At 45.2% G+C, this 22,860-nt stretch overlaps 1 protein-coding gene across 1 annotated transcript in view; it reads left to right on the top strand.

Annotated features, from left to right (window-relative positions):
* LOC141047064 (uncharacterized) overlaps window positions 1-22,860 on the top strand; it is a 149,262-nt gene that overhangs the window by 103,136 nt on the left and 23,266 nt on the right. The window contains exons 8-13 of the mRNA XM_073541994.1: window positions 2,761-2,910; window positions 3,040-3,219; window positions 3,302-3,425; window positions 3,509-3,606; window positions 3,799-3,889; window positions 5,329-5,486. Of these exons, the coding sequence (XP_073398095.1) occupies window positions 2,761-2,910; window positions 3,040-3,219; window positions 3,302-3,425; window positions 3,509-3,606; window positions 3,799-3,889; window positions 5,329-5,486 (801 nt within the window). The remainder of the gene's footprint in view (window positions 1-2,760; window positions 2,911-3,039; window positions 3,220-3,301; window positions 3,426-3,508; window positions 3,607-3,798; window positions 3,890-5,328; window positions 5,487-22,860) is intronic.

Here is a 22,860-nt window from a genome sequence, read left to right as displayed (position 1 = left end):
GTGTGGCTCTGCGGGTGGAGGTCGGTGCTGGAGGCTCCATTATTCTCTATGTGGAGTGTGGCTCTGCGGGTGGAGGTCAGTGCTGGAGGCTCCATTATTCTCTATGTGGAGTGCGGCTCTGCGGGTGGAGGTCGGTGCTGGAGGCTCCATTATCCTCTATGTGGAGTGCGGGTGGAGTTCAGTGCTGGAGGCTCCATTATTCCCTATGTGGACTGCGGCTCTGCGGGTGGAGGTCGGTGCTGGAGGCTCCATTATTCTCTATGTGGAGTGCGGCTCTGCGGGTGGAGGTCGGTGCTGGAGCCTCCATTAATCTCTATGTGGAGTGCGGCTCTGCGGGTGGAGGCTCCACACCAGGACTGTAGCAGGTAAAGACCCCAATATCCACAGGTGTCCCTTCTATTTGGGGGGAAACTATCACCTCTAATAATCCTCGGACAGTTCTGACAAACGAGGTAACGTGCCCCTTTATGGAGGTCGGTGCTGGAGGCTCCATTATTCTCTATGTGGAGTGCGGCTCTGCGGGTGGAGGTCGGTGCCGGAGGCTCCATTATTCTCTATGTGGAGTGCGGCTCTGCGGGTGGAGGTCGGTGCCGGAGGCTCCATTATTCTCTATGTGGAGTGTGGCTCTGCGGGTGGAGGTCGGTGCTGGAGGCTCCATTATTCTCTATGTGGAGTGTGGCTCTGCGGGTGGAGGTCGGTGCTGGAGGCTCCATTATTCTCTATGTGGAGTGCGGCTCTGCGGGTGGAGGTCGGTGCTGGAGGCTCCATTATCCTCTATGTGGAGTGCGGCTCTGCGGGTGGAGGTCGGTGCTGGAGGCTCCATTATTCTCTATGTGGAGTGTGGCTCTGCGGGTGGAGGTCGGTGCTGGAGGCTCCATTCTCTATGTGGAGTGCGGGTGGAGTTCAGTGCTGGAGGCTCCATTATTCCCTATGTGGACTGCGGCTCTGCGGGTGGAGGTCGGTGCTGGAGGCTCCATTATTCTCTATGTGGACTGCGGCTCTGCGGGTGGAGGTCGGTGCTGGAGGCTCCATTATTCTCTATGTGGAGTGTGGCTCTGCGGGTGGAGGTCGGTGCCGGAGGCTCCATTATTCTCTATGTGGAGTGCGGGTGGAGTTCAGTGCTGGAGGCTCCATTATTCCCTATGTGGACTGCGGCTCTGCGGGTGGAGGTCGGTGCTGGAGGCTCCATTATTCTCTATGTGGAGTGTGGCTCTGCGGGTGGAGGTCAGTGCTGGAGGCTCCATTATTCTCTATGTGGAGTGCGGCTCTGCGGGTGGAGGTCGGTGCTGGAGGCTCCATTATTCTCTATGTGGAGTGCGGCTCTGCGGGTGGAGGTCGGTGCTGGAGCCTCCATTAATCTCTATGTGGAGTGCGGCTCTGCGGGTGGAGGCTCCACACCAGGACTGTAGCAGGTAAAGACCCCAATATCCACAGGTGTCCCTTCTATTTGGGGGGAAACTATCACCTCTAATAATCCTCGGATAGTTCTGACAAATGCGGGAAAGTGCCCCTTTATGGAGGTGACAGAAAGTCTGTTTAGTCTCTTTAGCTTCATAGTATCAGCTCTAATCCAATGGTGAGAGAGCGATTTACCCTGAAGAGTCACAGATTGTGGGGTTGGTATAAAATATTATATTTAGGGGGTTCTGTGTTGTCTCCTTATAAGAATCACAATGGTTTTGTTCCTTTTCCGCTGATTGATACAAACGACCCAACTATGAAACACGAGAACCAAGGAAACCTGTATTACTCTCATAGTACGGGGCCTCCTACTTGGCCCCATATACAGTATAATGTTCCCCCAGTATCGCCATCCTCCACACACAATATGTTTCCACCCAAACCAGGAGATAATCAGTTCTCACTCTTCCCCATACTTAATGCCATAGAGCCCCTTTCTTGGTTCCCGCACACAGAATTATGTTCCACAGTCTCTCCATCCCCAATTTTATTTTTTGTGTTTTTCATGTAATATATGGAAGCCTACAGGAAAATGCTAAAATATACCACTGTATATAGAGACATTGGCCTCATATATCTCCTGTCTTGTTGTTCTTACAAAAAAGCCTTTATAAAATCCTGGGGTCTAAGGTTTCTCCTTGTGGAGAGTGACATGCCAGCTCTGGCTCGTCAAGGTAAGGAGGCTTATTCGCCGTGCAATGCTCCTCTGGGAAATGTAATATGCAAATTGCCTCTTTAGAGAGTCAGTGGTGGCGCTATAGAGTACAACTCCTCTTTCTCTCTGAAGAGGCAATTTACATTTATAAAAGCCTCAATCTTCTATGTGTGAATCAGACTTGAGATCTAACGTGATAGAAGATTACAGTGCGGGGAAGACGGGAAACCTTCATATAGACGGCCGGTGGGGATGGAGTCAGTGACGGACTCTGGACAAATATGTTCCTAGAGCCGTAGTAGAAGATCAAGATGTCGTCCTCATCATGAAGTAGTTATTTCTCCTGTCCCGTGTAATGAATATCTCCTGCAGTATTGCTAATGCCGATTCCAGTGTCGGTAAATGAGACGAGAATTAGCGTTATGGAAGATGAGTCTATGAGGAACGTATTCAGCTGCCGACTCTGAGGGAGAAACTGCTTGTTGTCTGTGGCCTAAATATATAGGTTTTATTAGTAGATGTAAAGAAGGAAACTAAATACTGTAAAATAATAAATCTCCTCATATGTTTCCCTTATTATCTCCAGTAATTGTATTATTACACAGGATTTTTATGATGTTACATCGGCTCATCTTCTCATTCAGGTCTCTACAATATCGGATCCTCTCAGTGAAGATCTTCTACATAAGAGAATTTTCCTGATTTACCCATCAAAGATGGATATGGACAGAGACAAGATGGCGGAGAGAATATTACACCTCACCCTAGAGATCCTCTTCCGCCTTACTGGAGAGGTGAGAGATTCTGATGACGTCACATTACATCATTCTTATCTATGGGAATAACAGATGGACAGAACTGGAGAGGTGAGGACTCTGGAAATGTCTGTAGTGAGATTTATTAATGTGTCTCTCCATAACCAGGATTACACAGTAGTGAAGAAGACCTCTAGTGAGCGCTGTCAGGACCCTGTGTCTGAGGGATACGGAAGATGCATGAACCCATTCACGGGGCCTCCACCTCACCCCCTGATACATGGTGACATAAATGACCAGAAGATTGTAGAACTCATCTACAAGATGATTGAGCTGCTGACTGGAGAGGTGACACTGCTGGGAATGCTGGGATATTATACAGTAACGCTATGAAGGGATCGGGGGATGATTGTATCATTGTATGTGTCAGGTTCCTATAAGGTGTCAGGATGTCGCCGTCTATTTCTCCATGGAGGAGTGGGAGTATTTAGAAGGACACAAAGATCTGTACAAGGACGTCATGATGGAGGTTCCTCAGCCCCTCACATCACCAGGTAATAGACAGGACTAAATACACACGGCCTATAATTATCTGTATGTAAAGAATGAATTCAGTCCCTGTATGTGTTTCCTCCAGATCTATCCAGTAAGAGGACAACACCAGAGAGATGTCCCCATCCTCTTCTTCCACAGGACTGTAAACAAGAAGATCCCAGTGTTCCTCAGGATCATCAGGTAGATGGAGAGAAGGTGTCATGAGATCTCCCCTATGATGTGTAGATGGCTGTGAAGGTCTTGTGCTCAGTCTTGTTTTATCCCCCAGTATTATATTTTATTCTTGTGTAATGAGAACGGTGGAGATGGCAGGATTAGAGCAGATCATAGATGTGACTTCTCCATCTGTGACTTTTGCAATATTTATTTTAGGGTGAAGATCTGATCCATATTAATACTACAGAGACATATGTGAGGGGTGATGAGAGATGTAAAGAGGAGATTACTACTTATGACCGGTCGGGTGAGTACTGACCACTAAATATAGACAAGTCACAGATTCTTCTCGGTCACCGGCTGTGGCTGCTTTATCGGATGTGTAGTCCGGCTGTATCACAATCGTGTGATCACCATTTTGCCGCTAGACCACATTTTTCTCCACCCAAAACATTTCAAATGACGTTGGTCATTGAAAGCCCTTTTCTTAGAAATTACAACCTGGACGATCCACGTACGACCTCGGGTTAGAAGACGCTGACCATTACCTGCCTAGATCAGTAAATTACAAAGACAAATGACAGCATACGTAGAATGTTCTGACAAGTTAGAAAATCACTTGAAGAAAAATATTGAGATGGGCCTGTAAGAGAAAGTGGAGGGTAATGATGCTGTTGGCTTCCTAGATCCCTGATATCTTATTGGATGAATCTACCTTCTCTCCCTTCTGTGCTACTGAATGTGCTCATATGGTCCCTACAAGACCAGGTCCAGTCTTTTTGGCCAAACTTCTCTTCTATGATCACTAACACTAAATGTGCAGTGAGGCCAAGTGTGAATTTCTGAACCATAACAACAGAGTTTCCCTTTATCCTGACTTTTCAATTTAAAAATTACTTACTTCAAACAGGGTCGCGAGAAACTGCATAAAAATATTACACCTTTTCTAACATATATCTCTAAGCTGTGTGTGGCTGATGGCTGTAATATACATTTATTCACCCCTGCAGGAGATGTGTTGGAATGACTCGAGCCCTGGTTTCATGGATTCACTCCACATCCTATATTACAATGTTTTCAATCCTAAGGAATTCAGATTACCTCAGAGAAATAATCTATAGGAGTAGTGACTTTTTTGACTTCACAGCCACTTTCTGGAAATTAGCACTGAGTGGATGTTGGAGAGAGAAAATCACACATTTGCCATCTTACTACCCATCACATAGTGCCCAGATTGTGCTCCGGGAGACACACACCGTAAATGAAGTGGGTTCTTCTCGCTATAGTAATGCCAAATACATGGATGGTGAATGTGGTTTGGGCGCACTACAAGGCTCAGAAATGAGAGAAAGATGTGACTTTGGGAGAGCGGATATTGCTGAATTGGTTTATGGAAGCCATGTTGCTTTTCAAGAGCCTTTAAGCCACTAATAATGTGGAAACCTCTGTTTTTCCTCTGGCCGATGATGGACCTGAGTGGGGCTTGTTTTTTGTGAGATGAGTGCAAGTTTTTATTGTTGTTATTTTCATCTACATTTGGGAAACAGAATGAACAAACAGTCGAACACCACGCTCTACTGATTCATGTTATGAGGTTTTCTATCAGACTGAAATGTCATTGTCTTGGTGATTAATTTAACTTTTTTATCATAACTTGCATATTTAAAGAGATTAAGTAGAAATGTTAATAAATATAAATTTCAAGGATTTTAATCAAAAATAATAATTTGGTTTTATTCTTGGCAGATGACTGCACCAGGAGATCAGGGGGACAGCCGACAGCTTCAATTTTTAAATCAGAGGATCTTGAGATTACACAGGATACAATTGAAGTGAATGCCATTACTCCAGATATTCCATCATCCCTTCACAGCAAAGATCGACCATCTGATCCTTTGAAACAGGTCCTATCTTCTGATTCATTACCAACTACTAAGGAAAATCAAAGTTACAAAATAAGCATTAAAAAACAAACTGATAAAGCAAAGAAACCATTTTCACGTTCTGAATATGTAAATAGTTTTCCTCTCGAGAAGTCTTTTCTTAAATATCAAAAAATTCACACAGCGGAGAATAGATTTTCTTGTTCCAAGTGTGGGAAATGTTTTAACCAGAAATCACATCTAGTTAAACACCAGATAAGTCACACAGGGGAGAAGCCTTTTCCTTGTTCAGAATGTGGGAAATGTTTTAAGAGGAAAGCACATCTTTATAGGCACCATAAAACTCACACAGGGGAGAAGCCTTTTTCATGTTCAGAATGTGGGAAATGTTTTACACTGAAATCACATCTTATCACACATCAGAGAACTCACACAGGGAAGAAGCCTTTTTCATGTTCAGAATGTGGGAAATGTTTTAACTTTAAATCAAATCTTAGCACACATCAGAGAACTCACACAGGGAAGAAGCCTTTTTCATGTTCAGAATGTGGGAAATGTTTTACTGATAAATCAGGTCTTATCAAACATCAGAGAACTCACACAGGGGAGAAGCCTTTTTCATGTTCCAAATGTGGGAAATGTTTTAACCTTAATGCAAATCTTATCACACATCAGAGAACTCACACAGGGGAGAAGCCTTTTTCATGTTCAGAATGTGGGAAATGTTTTAACCATAAATCAAATCTTATCACACATCAGAGAACTCACTCAGGGAAGAAGCCTTTTTCATGTTCAGAATGTGGGAAATGTTTTATCCAGAGAAAAATACTTATCACACATCAGAGAACTCACACAGGGAAGAAGCTTTTTTCATGTTCAGAATGTGGAAAATGTTTTAACCTTAAATCAAATCTTATCACACATCAGAGAACTCACACAGGGGAGAAGCTTTTTTCATGTTCTTAATGTGGGAAAAATTTTACTTGGAAATTTAACTCTTAATAAACTTTAGAGAAGTCACACAGGAGAGAAGCCTTTTTTATATTCATAATGCTGTTTTAATCGAAAAGTGTATCTATCTTTTCTTATGTTTGGTCTCTTTAAAATATAGACACTCTTACTCTCATTGCATGCCTGTGCTGATTCATTGGTGTCGCGATTCACCTTCCCGCATTTATCATCAAAGGGCACATCTTCCCACTCTGGTGCCATTACAGCCTCAGCTTGGAAAAAGAAGCACTCTTAACTCACAGGCTTGAGCTGTCTTGCATTATGAAAGTCTTGCAATTTCTCCTTTTCCCTTCACCCATGACAGCACACCTGAGAGAGAGGTTTCCGCCAGGACAGGAACCTACTGAAATATAAGGGGCGGCACCTCTCCCCCGCTTCAGTTGGGTTTCTGTCCTGGAACGGGATCCCAGTCTGACAGCGGCGGTGCCTGTCATGGAAGAAGATGGACCCAGGGCCGTCCCGGCGCGGGAAGAGCAGGTCTGCTTACCTGCAGCGCTGGCCATCGGTGGCCTGGAAGCGCAGTCCCCGGGGATCCTCCTGCAGGCCCCGGGTTTGTGCGGGTGCGGTAAGGCAGGCCTCGGCAGCGGGGCGCTCCTCCGTGCCTCCCTCCCCTTGCGTGCGCCCGATCCTTCCTTCTCCCTGGGACGACAGGGAAAGCCGGGGGTGGTTTCCGACGTCTGACGTCAGCAGCGCGGTGCACCCTGGGAGCGCGCAGCTGACGTCACAGACGCGACGGCAAGATGGCACCTGGTGCGACGCCGGCTGCAGTAAGATGAATGGCGGCCAGCAGTCGCAGGGGGAGGGGAAAAGATCGCTCACCGGATGCACCTACTTAAAGGAGGACGAGGAGCAGGGCAGCCAGGTGATACAATGGGGTCACAGCAGGAGCATTCACCGTCTCCACCATCTCTGCCCCATTGCAGACCTCTGCACGTAAGAATGGCAGCCGTTCAAGCGGCAAAAGCAGTAGCCGCTCGAGCCACAGATCGAGAGATTCCTCAAGGTCGAGAGAGCGCAGACCACATGCTGCAACACACACAGCCTCCGAGTCCGGTATCCGACTTTGTGGGTGGTGAGTGATCTTCGTGAAAGTTAGACCAATATTAATAGGGTCCTTCTTGTGTGTTATTTTTTCCTTAGATGCCAGAGCCCCCCAGCGAAAGAGTGGCAGAAGGACCTTTGCACCAGTTGTATCCAGCGAACTATGGCGGAGGAGGTGCCGAGCCTGGCAACTAACCTCAGATCAGTCATTAGGTCCAAGTAGAAGGCTCACTTAAAATGTTATTAAAGAAAAAGAAAAAAAGTAGGAGAGACTCCCCAAGTTCCTCATCAGACTCCTCCTCGACTGAATATCAGGCCGAGCACATGTCCTCCTCATCCTCGGATAGTGATACTGGGGGCAACCCGTGTTTTCCAGTAGAGGATACAGATGCTCTCCTTAAGGCCATTAGGACAACTATGGGCCTACAGGAGGAGAAAGCGACTAAGTCCCTAGAAGACGTCATGTTCGGGCGGTTACAGGAAAGGAAAAAGCGCACCTTTTCAGTTAATGAAAAAATCCAGGCGCTCATTGAAAGAGAGTGGAAGAAGCCTGAAAGATGAGGTAGCCTTCCTTCCTCCTCAAAAAGGAGATATCCCTTTGAGCCTAAAGATACAGAAATATGGGACAAGATCCCAAAGATTGATGCAGCAGTATCCAGATCATCCAAAAGATCGGCCCTGCCCCTAGAAGACTCAGGAGTACTGAGAGATCCGCTAGATAAGAAAGCAGACTCCTACCTAAGACATACATGGGAAGCAGCGGCAGGGGGACTGAAACCGGCAATAGCCGGTACCTGCACAGCTCAATCCTTAAAGATCTGGCTACAGCAGCTGGAAGAAAAACTTGCATCTAAAGTTTCAAGAGAAAAAATTTTGGGAGATCTGTATCTTCTACATGGAGCAGCCGCTTTTTTGGCCGACACCTCTGCCGATTCCATGAGGTTGACGGCGAGGGTGGCGGGATTATCAAACGCCGCAAGGCGTGCATTATGGCTTAAAGGCTGTCCTGGAGATCTACAGTCAAAAGCTAAGTTATTCTCTCTTCCGTGTGATGGACAATTTCTATTTGGGAAAAATTTGGACAACATCCTGGAAAAAGCGGGTGATAGAAAGAAGGGCTTCCCTAGATTTCCTGGAGATCAAAGAAGACCGCTCTTTCGGAGGGGAAGATTCAACAGAGGCCGTCCTCCGGGGGATCGGAAAAGATGGGAGGACAAAAGGAAGAAAAAGTCTGGTTTCATGTTTGGCGGAGCCGCCTCATCCACAAAGAAATCCCCACAATTACGCCGATATCCCAGTGGGGGGAGACTGATGCTCTTTTATCAAGCCTGGGAAAGTATATCTTCCAATACCTGGATTCTAAACATCATTAAAAAGGCCTCAAATTTCCCTTTTTTCAACGGCCGAGAGCATTGTTTGTGGTAACCCCCGTCAGGAATGGGATAGAAGAGCAGTTGGCCCTAGAGGCAGAAATCCTAAGTCCGCAGGACAAACACGTTCTGACCGAAGTTCTAAGCAAACAGGAGAGAAGGGGTTTCTACTCCCCCCTCTTCCTAATAAGAAAGCCAGACCATTCATTCAGGACTATTATAAACCTCAGAGGCCTCAATCAATGGATAGAAAACCAGACTTTCAAAATGGAGTCAGTAACTTCGGCCATAAAGCTGTTACACCACAATTGTTTCATGGCCAAAAAAAATATAAAGAAGCAACCGAACAAACAGTGCATAAACATCCAAGATAAATGGAAATAACATAAATCTTTATTAAAGACACAGATAAAATTGGCATGACTGAAGTGACACAAGAAAAACGCACAGAGGTACACAGGATCCCTAGGGTATATCAATATAATAGAATATATCTCCATATCTGATGTACAGATAGACTAGTCATAATGAAGTAAAGGGAAAAATCCCCAGACCGTCCGAAAACCCCAAAAAGGGGGAAATATGGAAAATCAAAGTGCCGGCATACTCATACCTAAGGGAACACTGGACCACTGGCGCAAGGAAAACAACCCGACGTACGTTTCGGAAGCAGCACCGCTTCCTTCCTCAGGGGGTGTGTCATAAAAGGCCATCAAGTGTGCTATAAATAGGGGTCTAAATGGGCATAAGCGCCAATCAGGGGAGCGACCCACAACCACCCACCAGCGCACCCGGGCTGACGCCGACAATGCACGGGGCCCCGTGACGTCAGACGCCAGACCACGGGCGGATGGGGTGGAGCTAGGTACGCGTCACCCGCGCATGCGCAGACCGTTACAAAATGGTCGCGGCCATCTTGGATGGGGGCATAATAGATGGCAAACAAGAAAGTATGGTATGTAACACTATATGTAACCAAAACAAGCGCCAAGTATCTAAAAATAGGTCACATAGTGGCTATGTTGGACATTCATTAGTATAAGTAGATATATTGGGCATTTTGGATAAATATCCATTAACATAGATGATGGAATCACCGCGCATGTGCAGATATCCATAGATAGTATGCGGCCATCTACAATAAGGACATACTTAATAAGGAACATACAAAGCGTCAGTATAAAGGTATACAGATTGCTACCCGACATTAAATTAAATTATTTTGCACAATATATAAATAATAATAATTTGATAGCAAAGATTATAGATATAGTATAACCTAACATATTCCAGTTCTCCAAAAATAATAACAAACCATATATACCATACATCAATTTAGTCAAGATTTGTGAACATAGCCATGCATATATATATAGTCCTGTTACAGTCTCGATAAAAAATATTATACCAAAAATGATACTTATTACAATGTAAAATAGAGTATTACAATGTTAATGGATAGTGTAAAGAATAATCTCAGTCAACCACATTATTACCCCCATATACATAGCTAAATATGCCTATAGATACAAATATATACAGCCATATATCAAAATCCACCCATACAAAATGAAGGAGCTAATAACAATGGAGACACATCTTCATCTTTGTATACAGGAAAATGTCTTCATATTCATTGGAAAGACTCTCATGTATATCCAAAGCCTCCAGAAGATATTTCAGACCCAGACGACACACAGAAAAATGCCAAGTCTAAAAAACTAAAAATAAAACCATGTTAAAAAAGACACAACCTATGTCACTCCAAAGAGTGTAACAGCACCTCAACGGGGGAATACATAAAGGAAAAGAGAGAATATAGGTGCAAAACTCACAAAAATGGAACAAATGAGAGGCATTCGTTAAGGCCATATGGATGGACTGTTTTCAACTTCCAAATCCATTTAGCTTCTAATTGACTCAGTCTTTTAGAGAGACCCCCACCTCGAATATCAATTTTTAAGGCCTCAATACCCCGTACCTTGAGTAGGGTAGAATCACAGTCATGGCGCTCCTTGAAATGTCTGGGTATAGTCCTCAGGGTGGCGGCATCCGTGTGGCCATGAGCCGCCTGAATCCCCAACACGTGTTCCCTGACACGAACCTTAAACTGTCGCGTAGTAAGGCCTACATAAATAAGGCCACAGGGGCACGTAGCATAGTATACGACATATCTAGTCGTGCATGTAATGCGTTGTCTAATAGTAAAGACCTGGTCTCCACTTGAATTATAAAATTCAGTACAACGCAAGATGTTGGGGCAGGCGACACAATGGCCACACGGATAACAGCCAACCCCGGGGACATAGCCGTCCAAAAATGTAGCTCTAGAGCCCACAGAATAGTGACTCGTGACTAGATGATCCCTTAAATTTCTAGATCGTCGGAACGCCATGGCTGGTCTCTCTGTTATAATCCCATTAATGACCGGGTCAATGCGAAGAATAGGCCATGCTTTATCAAGGGCAGAACGAACAGCCTCTGATCTCGAACTAAAAGTAGTGATAAATCTAACGGTTTGATTACCCCTAGAGGTATTAGACATCCCCGATCTATATAATAAATCCTGCCTAGTAGCATGCTTAGCTTGATTAAATGCTATTTTGATGGATCTCCGGCTGTATCCACATTCAAGAAATCATTGGCGAAGCTCATCCGCCCGATAGAAGAATATCTCATCCGTAGAACAAATACGGCGTAGTCGTAAAAATTGACCGATGGGTACCGCCTTGATAACATGTTTCGGATGTGCGGATGAGGCGTGCAATAAGGAATTAGTCGCGGTGGTCTTTCTAAATATGTCAGTTTGCAACATCCCATAGGGATCCCTCCTTACAGTAACGTCCAGAAAATCCAATTCATTGGCATCAGATGTAAATGTAAGTATAATGTTGCGATCATTGTTGTTCAAATTTGAGATAAGCTGCGCAAGGTCGGCGGAGCTGCCTTGCCAGATGAAGAAAATGTCATCAATGTACCGCGTCCAAAGGGGGACACGGCACATTGATGCATCTTCATCTGACAAGAAGAGGTCCCTCTCCCACAGCCCCAGGAACAGACCAGCATAGGTGGGCGCGAAGGCCGCACCCATGGCGGTCCCCTGGAGCTGCAGGTAGAAGGACCCCTTAAACACAAAAAAATTGTGGGTGAGGGTGAACTCTAATAGTTCCAGCAGAAGGTCCCTAAGCCTGGGAGCCAAGGGAGAAGTCTCCAAAAAGAATTTCACGGCTCTCAGGCCATCCGAATGTCTGATGGTAGTATATAGGGACTCCACATCTGCTGAAACTAGAAGAGTATCACCCTCAAGGCAGAGTCCGTCGACCCTGCGCAGCAAATCCCCAGTATCACGGAGGAAGGAAGGGAGGCTCATAACAAGAGGCTGCAGATGGTAATCTATCCATTTATTAATATTCTCCAGAAAATTGCCACGTCCCGACACTATAGGTCGTCCGGGTGGCACCGAAGAACTCTTATGTATCTTAGGGAGCAGATACAGAGTTGGGATCTTGGGTTCAGAAACCAATAATGCTGAAAATAATGGTTTGGTGATAACGCCATCCCGTAGAGATCTTTTCAGAATTGTTTCCAGCTGAGATAAGTATGAAGAGAGGGGGTTATAGGTCAATTTTCTATAACAAGTATGGACATTCAGTTGTCGGAATGCCTCCCTCTCATACATCTCAGCTGGCCACAAGACGACGTTACCACCTTTATCAGCAGGTTTAATCAAAATACCAGGCAGATTCCGCAAGAATCCCAATCTACATCTCTCCTCCTTTCCCAAGTTATCATGCACTACAAAATTGGGAATTTTATAAAGTTCTTCGGTGACCACCCGGACGAACATATCAATATTGGTACAAGTAGAAAGAGGTGGAAATTTGGTAGACCGTGGACGGATGGAAGGAGGAATCTTACCTCCATTCGGAGAACTTTCGGTGGATAGTTCCTCAAGTATGTTCAGAGCCTCCTGTTCCTCCTCTGTGGGAAAAAGTACACGGATGTCATTATCAAAATATCTCTTGAACAGCAATGTACGGGCAAATAGATGTAAATCTTTAATAGTGTCAAATAAATTGAAGTGAGATGCTGGACAAAAGGAGAGACCCCTACTGAGAAGGTGCAAATCAGCATCAGACAGTTCTATATCGCTTAAATTAATCACCTTATTGTCACGTTTCATCGTCGGATTTCTTTTATATGGGTGATATGTATGATCACGTAGCCTCGAGATCTCATCAATGGCAGGAATAGATGAGGAGGAAATGTCCGAGTGTCCACTTAAAGATGAAACCGACAATGAAGACGATGCTTTACGGGGATTGGACTGTTGAATATTGCTCTTTCTCCATAGATATACCTTTTTGGATTGGTAGTCCTTAATGTCCCTATTGAATTTGGACACCTGAGTCTCCTGAATCTTTTTGACCAGGATGTCCATAGATTTATCAAGATCTCCTTCAAATTTCAAAGTTTATCTATAGGACAATCGGCACGAAATTCCCCTAGTGCCGTATCAATCAACATGTCCAGATTGGTAATAATAGATGTATTATGATCAATCAAACATTGTAAGAAAGAGAAGGAGCAGTGGTTACATGACTCCTCCCATTTAGAAATAAATGTTTCGTCCTCAACAGGAAAAGATGGTACAACTCTCACTCTAAGACCTCTCGGAATCATATTACTACTTTTATATTTTTCCAAAAGTATGCGGTTCCACCAAATTTTAGATCGTTTAATTATTAAGGATTTAACCGTAGTGAATTTATCCTCTAATCCAATGTCCCCCGATGGCTGTACACCAGCCACATTCATGCCAAACACCTGGTCCATTTGCGAAAGCCAAGATTTCTCTTTGGCCCGGAAATCCATATCGTCTGTCAGAAAACCTGTGCATAACACAGCAACAATTAATAAGGAACAAGGTTGACAGTGTGTAAGGCTAAAAAGTGAATATATATAATTTGGATTCAATTTAATGAAACTCCAAATAGTCATATTTGTTTGTATATAGCCCAACACAGTTCAAAAATGGGATACACTGACCATAATATATAAAGAAGCAACCGAACAAACAGTGCATAAACATCCAAGATAAATGGAAATAACATAAATCTTTATTAAAGACACAGATAACATTGGCATGACTGAAGTGACACAAGAAAAACGCACAGAGGTACACAGGATCCCTAGGGTATATCAATATAATAGAATATATCTCCATATCTGATGTACAGATAGACTAGTCATAATGAAGTAAAGGGAAAAATCCCCAGACCATCAGAAAACCCCAAAAAGGGGGAAATATGGAAAATCAAAGTGCCGGCATACTCATACCTAAGGGAACAAAGCAAACAGGAGAGAAGGGGTTTCTACTCCCCCCTCTTCCTAATAAGAAAGCCAGACCATTCATTCAGGACTATTATAAACCTCAGAGGCCTCAATCAATGAATAGAAAACCAGACTTTCAAAATGGAGTCAGTAACTTCGGCCATAAAGCTGTTACACCACAATTGTTTCATGGCCGTAGTCGACCTAAAGGATGCCTATTACCACATCCCGATCCATCCAGAGTACCAAAAATACTTAAGGGTAGCTCTCTACATCCAGGGCAACCTCAGGCGTTTTCAATTCAGAGCCCTTCCATTCGGCATATCTATAGCCCCGAGGGTGTTTACGAAGGTCGTAGCAGAGATGACAGCCTTCCTCCAAATCCACAACACGATCATAATACCCTACTTAGCCGACTTTCTAATAGTGGGCAACTCGGAACATCACTGCATAGAACAAGTGGAAAGGGTAACAGATACCCTACAGAGACTTTGCTGGATGGTGAATGTCAAAAAGTCAAGACTACAACCCCTAAAAATGCAAATGTTTTTAGTATTCATCCTGGACTCTGAACAACAAATTTGTCTTTTACCGGAGGCCAAGGTGGAAAAGGTGAGGAATATGATCTTGACAGCCATAGACCAGCCTAACATGACCCTGAGAGGGGCGATGTCCTCGCTAGGCACTCTAACAGCCTGTATTCCAGTGGTCAGATGGGCACAATTTCATACCCGTCAACTGCAAGCAGAGATCCTATCAGCACAGAAATTGCTAAGATGGCGTTTAGAAGGAAGGCTGGAACTTTCCTTAAAATTCAAAAACTCTCTCAGATGGTGGTTAGACACGACAAACCTAGTAGCAGGAACATTATGGCACAGACCAGTGTCCGATGTGATCCTGACGGACGCAAGTTCCTCTGGGTGGGGAGCGCACCTGAGGGGACAGACAGCCCAGGGACCCTGGGTACACCAAGAACAAAACGCATCCTCCAACCTAAAAGAACTACGGGCGGTAAACAAAGCCTTAAAAATATTTATTCCCAGAGTAGAAGGCCTCAATGTCCGGATCATGTCGGACAACAAAGTGACAGTGGCATATATCAACCACCAAGGGGGCACAAGGTCACACTCCTTAATGAACGAAACCAACGAAATTTTTCACAGAGCGGAACGACACCTACTCTCTCTAATGGCCCCACACATCAGGGGGGTAGAGAACATACAAGCCGATTTCCTAAGCCGCAACACATTGAGGCAAGGAGAATGGGCCCTAAATCACTCAGTGTTCCAGAAAATAGTACAACTCTGGGGAGAGCCGGTAATAGACCTATTTGCCAACAAAAGCAACAGACAGGTAAAGAGATTCTGTTCACTGAGCCCAAAAGAAGATCCATTGGCGGTGGACGCATTACAAATTCCGTGGAATTTCAAACTGGGTTACGCCTTTCCTCCAGTAGCTCTAATCCCAGCAGTGGTGAAGAAAATAAGAGAAGATCAGGCCAGAGTGATCTTAATAGCTCCATTCTGGCCAAAAAGGCCTGGTTCTCACTACTGTAGATAATGTCCCTCTCAGATCCTTGGGTACTACCAGAGATTCCAGACCTGCTAGCTCAGGGTCCGGTATTCCACACGCAAGTCAAGGGGTTCCATCTGACGGCGTGGAATTTGAGAGGTCACTTTTAAAAAAAATAGAGGGTTCTCCCCTGGGTTGGTGGCTACACTGATGAAAAGTAGAAAGCCAGTAGCAACTAACATATACGGTAGAACATGGAATAAGTTTCTGCAGTTCCTAGGGAAGCCGTTAGACCAAGAACCCCCGATCAAGGCCATCTTAGAATTTTTACAGGTGGGGTTACAGCTAGGCCTAGCGGTAAATACACTTAAGGTACAGGTTTCAGCACTAGGTGCTCTATATAACTGCAACATAGCAGCCAACAGATGGGTGACCAGATTCATTAAATCCTGCCAGAGGTCTAAACCAATCCCATTACCAAAAATAGCTCCCTGGGATTTAAACCTTGTGTTAGAAGCTCTCACGAAAGAGCCATTTGAACCGGTGCAACAACTACCAGGAAAATGTCTCACCCTAAAGGCCATTATTTTAGTGGCCCTTACATTGGCCCGTACAGTAAGTGACTTGCAGGCCCTCTCAGTTAATCCACCTTATACCCAGGTGTACCAGGATAGGTTTGTCCTAAAAATAGACCCTGCTTATTTACCGAAATTTGTATCAGATTTCCATCATAGCCAGGAAATTGTCCTCCCCTCTTTCTGTGAGAATCCAAAAAACCCAGGAGAGGAGAAATTCCATAAACTAGATGTTAAAAGAGCCATCTTAGAGTATATATCAGTGACTAGCCAGTGGAGGAGGTCCCAGTCCCTATTTGTAGCCTTTCAGGGTGCCAGGAAGGGCCATGGAGTATCAAAAGGGACTATTGCCAGATGGATTAGGGAGGCCATTAGTATAGCCTACTCAGCTAGTAGTGTTCCGATTCCTGACGGTACCAAGGCTCATTTCACCAAAGCCGTGGCGACCTCCTGGGCTGAAAAGGCAGAGGTATCAATTGAGCAAATCTGTAAGGCCGCTACCTGGGCCTCACCTTCAACCTTTTTTAAGCACTATAGATTAAATCTATCCTCCTCTGCTGACTTAACCTTTGGTAGAAGGGTGCTGCAAGCGGTGGTCCCTCCCAAAGGTGTTCGAAGTCTCCAAAAATCTCTCAGGTGTGCTGTCATGGGTGAAGGGAAAACCACCATGGTTACTTACCGGTAGCCGGTTTTTCCGGAAGCCATGACAGCACCCGTACATCCCCCCCCCCTTTTTCACCGTATGGGTGTGCACGTTAACAGGGTGTATTTGTGTGATGTGGTGTTGGATAAACATGTAACTAACCGGGAAGTCCTCTCAATGCTCTGTAACCAACTGAAGCGGGGGAGAAGTGCCGCCCCTTATATTTCAGTAGGTTCCTGTCCTGGCGGGGCGGATCCCTCTCTCTCAGGTGTGCTGTCATGGGTTCCGGAAAAACCGGCTACCGGTAAGTAACCATGGTGGTTTCTTAATGTCGGTCTCACAAGAAAACGGCTCCACAAATCTTCTTGTGTTCTCACCGAAGCCCACATACTGAGCAATGTTTGCTTCACAGGGGAATTTACCTCCCAAGCCACAGCGGATTCTGATATGTGGAACACCATAATTGATTTGTATATCATATTGCATCTATCCCTACTAAACAAGACATGGAGCACTATATACAAAGACTGGGGACCACATACAAAACTGAAATATGTTCCCTCACTTAGAGCCTGTCACAGCTTACTGACCAGGTACAGAGATTATTGGATGATGTTGTACAAGTTTTGGACCATCAAAATGCTCATAAACTAACACTGGATCTTCACAGCCAGCAAATAAACAGTCTGTATAATATGGTTAATGACCAAGAAAATCACAATAGTATCTGGATAAGGGATATACCTGAAAGCATGAATAAACAAGTGATTATGCAGACACTGCTCACTTTACTCATGTGGCTATGTCCACCATGCATAAAATGAGCGCTTCATGTGTGGATGGTACCCAGGGTCTGAAGGAGTTGAGACTCTCCTCCATGCCCTGGGTACCATATTTCTGTAAAAATTAAAATAAAAAATAGTGATATACTTACCCTCTGACGGCCCCCGTAGTCCTCTGCGATGCTCCCGGTACGTTCCGTTCCCCAGATTGCATTGCGCAAAGGACCTTTGTGATGTCGTGGTCACGTGACCGTGACATCAGAAAGGCCCTTCGCGCAATGTACCGGGAGCATCGCTGAGGACTCTGGGGGCCGTCAGAGGGTAAGTATATCTCTTTTTTTATTATTTTTAACATTCTATCTTTACTATTGATGCTGCATAGGCAGCATCAATAGTAAAAAGTTGGTCACACTTGTCAAGCACTGTGCTTGTGTGTGACCAACCTGTCAATCACTTTTCCCAGCGATGCTACAAATCGCTTGGAAAAGCGCTAGCATTCTGCAAGCTAAAAATGCTAGCAAAACGCTAGTGTTTTGCGGGAAAACGCATGCGAATTCCGTATGCGTTTTACCCGGGGCAGGGAGTTGCGGACATTTCCGCAGCATTTCTGCAACGTGGGCACATAGCCTAATAGAGAATTGTTTACATATGCACTATGCACTGTAATGTTCTTATTGCTGGATTAGACAGCGTGTTTGGGCCCTTCCCTGACATCTGTATTTGCACCTACTCTTACTGTCTCCATTTATAGCACTGTATTCTGTAAGTAGGGAGACACTATTGTTGTGTGGGACGTCGTTACTCACATGCGCTGGATACTATGTCCTTATGTCTCCCACACTAGAAGCTCCTTATTTTATCATCCCTTTTCAGTGTTTGTTATGTTCTTTATGTGGAAATATTCTCTGCAAGTTGTCACTGTGGTCACCTGGTCTATGTGGGATAATACCCTTCCAGATCACAAAACAATCACTGACCTCAGGGAGACCAGACAAAGAAAACACTGCGGCAGCCGGCAAAGGCGCTAAATCAGTGAAATCCTAGGTGCAATGCTCCCTGGGAAATACAAATATGCAAATAAAGTCCATGGAGCCTCATTTAAGAGCCTCAAACACGGGACTAGCCAGAACTTCCTCCAGGGAAGGACCCAACCAAGGAGTGGCTCCTTTCGGAAACCACCATTACCACCATATTAAGTGGCCCTTTAAGTCAATATCCAGCTCTTTATGAGTTTACAGATATGACCAGGGAAATACCAAGGCCAGGTCTCCATCCACAGACAGCTGTTTTGGGGTGTTGCCCCTCATCAGTGTGGAGTAGGATTCTGGCTAGGTGGGAGCAATGCCTAGTAGACCTTCCAGATGACACATTTCTTATTTCCATATTAGTTTTGTGTCACCCTATTTGATAAGGACCAATCGTGTATTGACATAACAGTACAGTGTAACATCCCCCATCCCCCACACGTAGTGTATAGTGTAGAAACCCCCCCATAACATACATGGCAACATACACCGATCACCTCACAACACCACCATGTCCCTACATACTGTATAATGTTTCCACAGTACCGCCATCATCCCACACGTCGTACACCACGTACACACACGTCTCTGCTCCGTACACGTGCAGCTCCGTACACGCGTGGTTCCTCTTGGTATACGTCGTACACGCGCAACTCCACTTCTCACACCTCATACACACGGCTCCGCGCCGTACACCCCGTACATAGGTGGCTTTGCTTGTCACCCCGTGGCAACAGGCCATTGGAGATGAGGGCACAATAATCCCCTTCCTGCCTCAGACCCATTTAGATTTGTGGTCTAAGAAGATCCGAACAGAGAAGATTTCTACAAAGACATTTGGTATTTCAGTACCTGTTGGTCCAATGTTTGTTTTTGTTTTTTTTTCCTTTTAAGCCCAGGTTGTCGTCTTTTTTTTACCAAAGTGGTTTTCTATTTGTAGCAAAAAATAAATATATATAGGGAACAATGCAATAAATGTTAAACGGTTTAGGAATAATTAGTATAGTTTAGTGGCAGGTTAATTAATTAAAGAGGTTGAAACCAGGGGTGGAATTCAGTAAGAGGTATTTTTAATGGTTTCAACACTCCAATTAATTATTTTACTAACTATTGATATATATATATATATATATATATATATATATATATATATATATATATATAATATATATATTCCCCCACATGTGTTCCACATGATCCCCCTCCTCCAGCTTCCTGTATTCTGCCATGTGCTGGTAGAACAGGTTTCATTCAGGATTGAGCGGATGTACTTTTGGCCAGTGGACAATAGACTTGAGACATCGTTCCCCACACATGTGGCTGGACCCATAAAAAGACAAGACATGTGCTTGGGTCTTTCTCTTGCTTCCTGGACGATCAGTGATGGACTTCTACCTTGAGAATGTAAATATGAATATTGCATTTTTTGATGCACATGCATTTTTATTATGGTGCTTGAACCTCTAGGTTCAAGCAACATATTGTAATCTGATTTCTGATATTTTATTCTACCTCTTCTCCGCTTTTTCTGCAATTAATGCGGCCCGAACCGCTCGGCGCAGTGACCCCGTTCAGGCGGTGTTTCGAAGCCCTCGGTGGGGACAGGTGTGCTATGTATTTTTGGAGTCGATCCGATTTGTAGTTTTTTGAAAAAAATCGCATTTTAAGCAAAAATTTTCCCATAGGAATTAATGGTGACCTTTCCATGACCCCCAACTGACATGGATTGAAGCCACAGCGCAGGTGCAGTGAGCTTACAAAGATGGCAGCTATGCAAATGCAGCTTCCACACATGACCCGTATTAGCTAATAGCCAATAGCCAAAGTGGCTACCAAGTTGTCAGAGGCTGGGGGCAGGTTGTCAAAGGCTGTCGGAGCCTGGGGGCAGGTTGTCAGAGGCTGTTAGAGCCTGGGGGCGGGTTGTCAGAGGCTGGAGGCGGGTTGTCAGAGGCTGGAGGCGGGTTGTCAGAGGCTGGAGGCGGGTTGTCAGAGGCTGGAGGCGGGTTGTCAGAGGCTGGATGCAGGTTGTCAGAGGCTGGAAGAGCCTGGGGGCAGGTTGTCAGAGGCTGGGGGCAGGTTGTCAGAGGCTGGAAGAGCCTGGGGGCAGGTTGTCAGAGGCTGTTGGAGCCTGGGGGTGGGTTATCAGAGGCTGGAGGCAGGTTGTCAGAGGCTGGAAGAGCCTGGGGGCAGGTTGTCAGAGGCTGTTGGAGCCTGGGGGTGGGTTATCATAGGCTGGAGGCAGGTTGTCAGAGGCTGGAAGAGCCTGGGGGCAAGTTGTCAGAGGCTGTTGGAGCCTGGGGGTGGGTTATCAGAGGCTGGAGGCAGGTGGTCAGAGGCTGGAAGAGCCTTTGGGCAGGTTGTCAGAGGCTGTTGGAGCCTGGGGGTGGGTTATCAGAGGCTGGAGGCAGGTTGTCAGAGGCTCTTGGAGCCTGGGGGCGGGTTGTCAGAGCCTGGGGCAGGTTTTCAGAGGCTGGAAAAGCCTGGGGCAGGTTGTCAGAGGCGATCTGTGAAGAAAAGGTCACTTTGACCCCGGTTTTTGGGGTATTTTGGCGTCGCAGTGCAATTTTCATGTGTGCAGTAACATCAGCTAAGGATTCCTCAGATTTTCCAGCAAAAAATGCGTTTTTTAAAAAACCGCATGGGTTTTTTGTGGGAAAATCTGAGGAATCCTTAGCTGATGCTACTGCACACATTAACATTCAACTGCAACGAAAAAATACCCCGAAAGACGGGGTCTGAGTGACTTTTTCGTCACAGATTTAATTTTAAGTGTGTGCGTTAGAATCAGGGCACCCCCCAAAGGCTGACTGTGTAAAAAATTACTTAAAAACAGCCCCAAATCACTAGAACGGGGACGTGTAATGCATTCATATTCTACCTTTACTTTCTAAGGCTGTGTGCCCACGTTGCATTTTTGTAAGCGATTCCGCAGCGTTTCAGCCGGATCAGACGCTGCAGAAACGCTTAAAAGAAGCTTCCCATTAAATTTAATATGCAAATTGCCTCTTCAGAAAGAAAGAGGACTTTTACTCTACAGCGCCACCTATTGGTAGTAGCGATCCTACAAGTCACAATCAACCCTTTAACGAGTCTTGTAGTATGACTTAGGATACAAGCCAAATCAGAATCTCAATTTGCAGACACGGTGTTTCGAGCTGTTGGCTCTCGTCAGTGCAAAGTATGAGATCTGATTTGGCAAGGTGAGAGGCTCTGGACTAGGGTCTAAGAAGTAAGGTTTCTCCTTGCGGAGAGTGGCATGTCACTCTCCGCAAGGAGAAACCTTACTTCTTAGACATTAAATTTAATGCATTTTTGGCTGTTTGTGCCAATGCATGCTTTTTTTTCCGCTCAGGAAACGCTTAGCGGCTAAAAACACAGCATGCTCATTAATTTCCGCACAGCTCCGCGTTTTTAGCTGTTTCTAATGTTCCCAGAAAACATGCGGAAAAAAACGCGCATTTTCTGGGAAGGAGTCCGGTTTGGTAAGCGTTTAAAAGCACTACGTGTGAACCCAGCCTTACAGTCGACACCTGATACACTGCTGTAAAGCTGGCAGCGCTGTTCAAGCACCATGTATTTCCTTCAGGAAATGCCCATCTAGTTCTACTTCTTCTCCGCGTTTTCTGCAATTAATGCGTCCCGAACCGCTCGGCGCAGAGACCCCGTTGAGGCTGCGTTTCGAAGCCCTCGGTGGGGACAGGTGTGCTCTGTATTTTTGGAGTCGGTCCGATTTGTAGTTTTTAAAAAAAAATTGCATTTTAAACAAAAATTTTCCCATAGGAATTAATGGCGACTTTTCCATGACCCCCAACTGACATGGATTGAAGCCACAGCGCAGGTGCAGTGAGCTTACAAAGATGGCAGCTATGCAAATGCAGCTTCCACACATGACCCGTATTAGCTAATAGGAGCTGACAGATCGCTGATTCAAGGTCTTAAAGGCGCAGCGCGCCAATGGCTTCTGAAATGCCCCACCCAGTGATGGCGAACCTTGACACACCAGCTGTTGTAAAACTACAACTCCCAGCATGCCCTTGCAACCTGCAGCAGTTGAGGCATGCTGGGAGTTGTAGTTCTCCAACAGCTGAAGTGCCAAGGTTCG

The sequence above is a fragment of the Dendrobates tinctorius genome, unplaced genomic scaffold, assembly GCF_039654945.1.
Source record: "Dendrobates tinctorius isolate UK_male_01 unplaced genomic scaffold, ASM3965494v1 ptg000126l, whole genome shotgun sequence".
NCBI lineage: Eukaryota > Metazoa > Chordata > Amphibia > Anura > Dendrobatidae > Dendrobates > Dendrobates tinctorius.
This window is presented reverse-complemented; position numbering and strand designations above follow the sequence as displayed.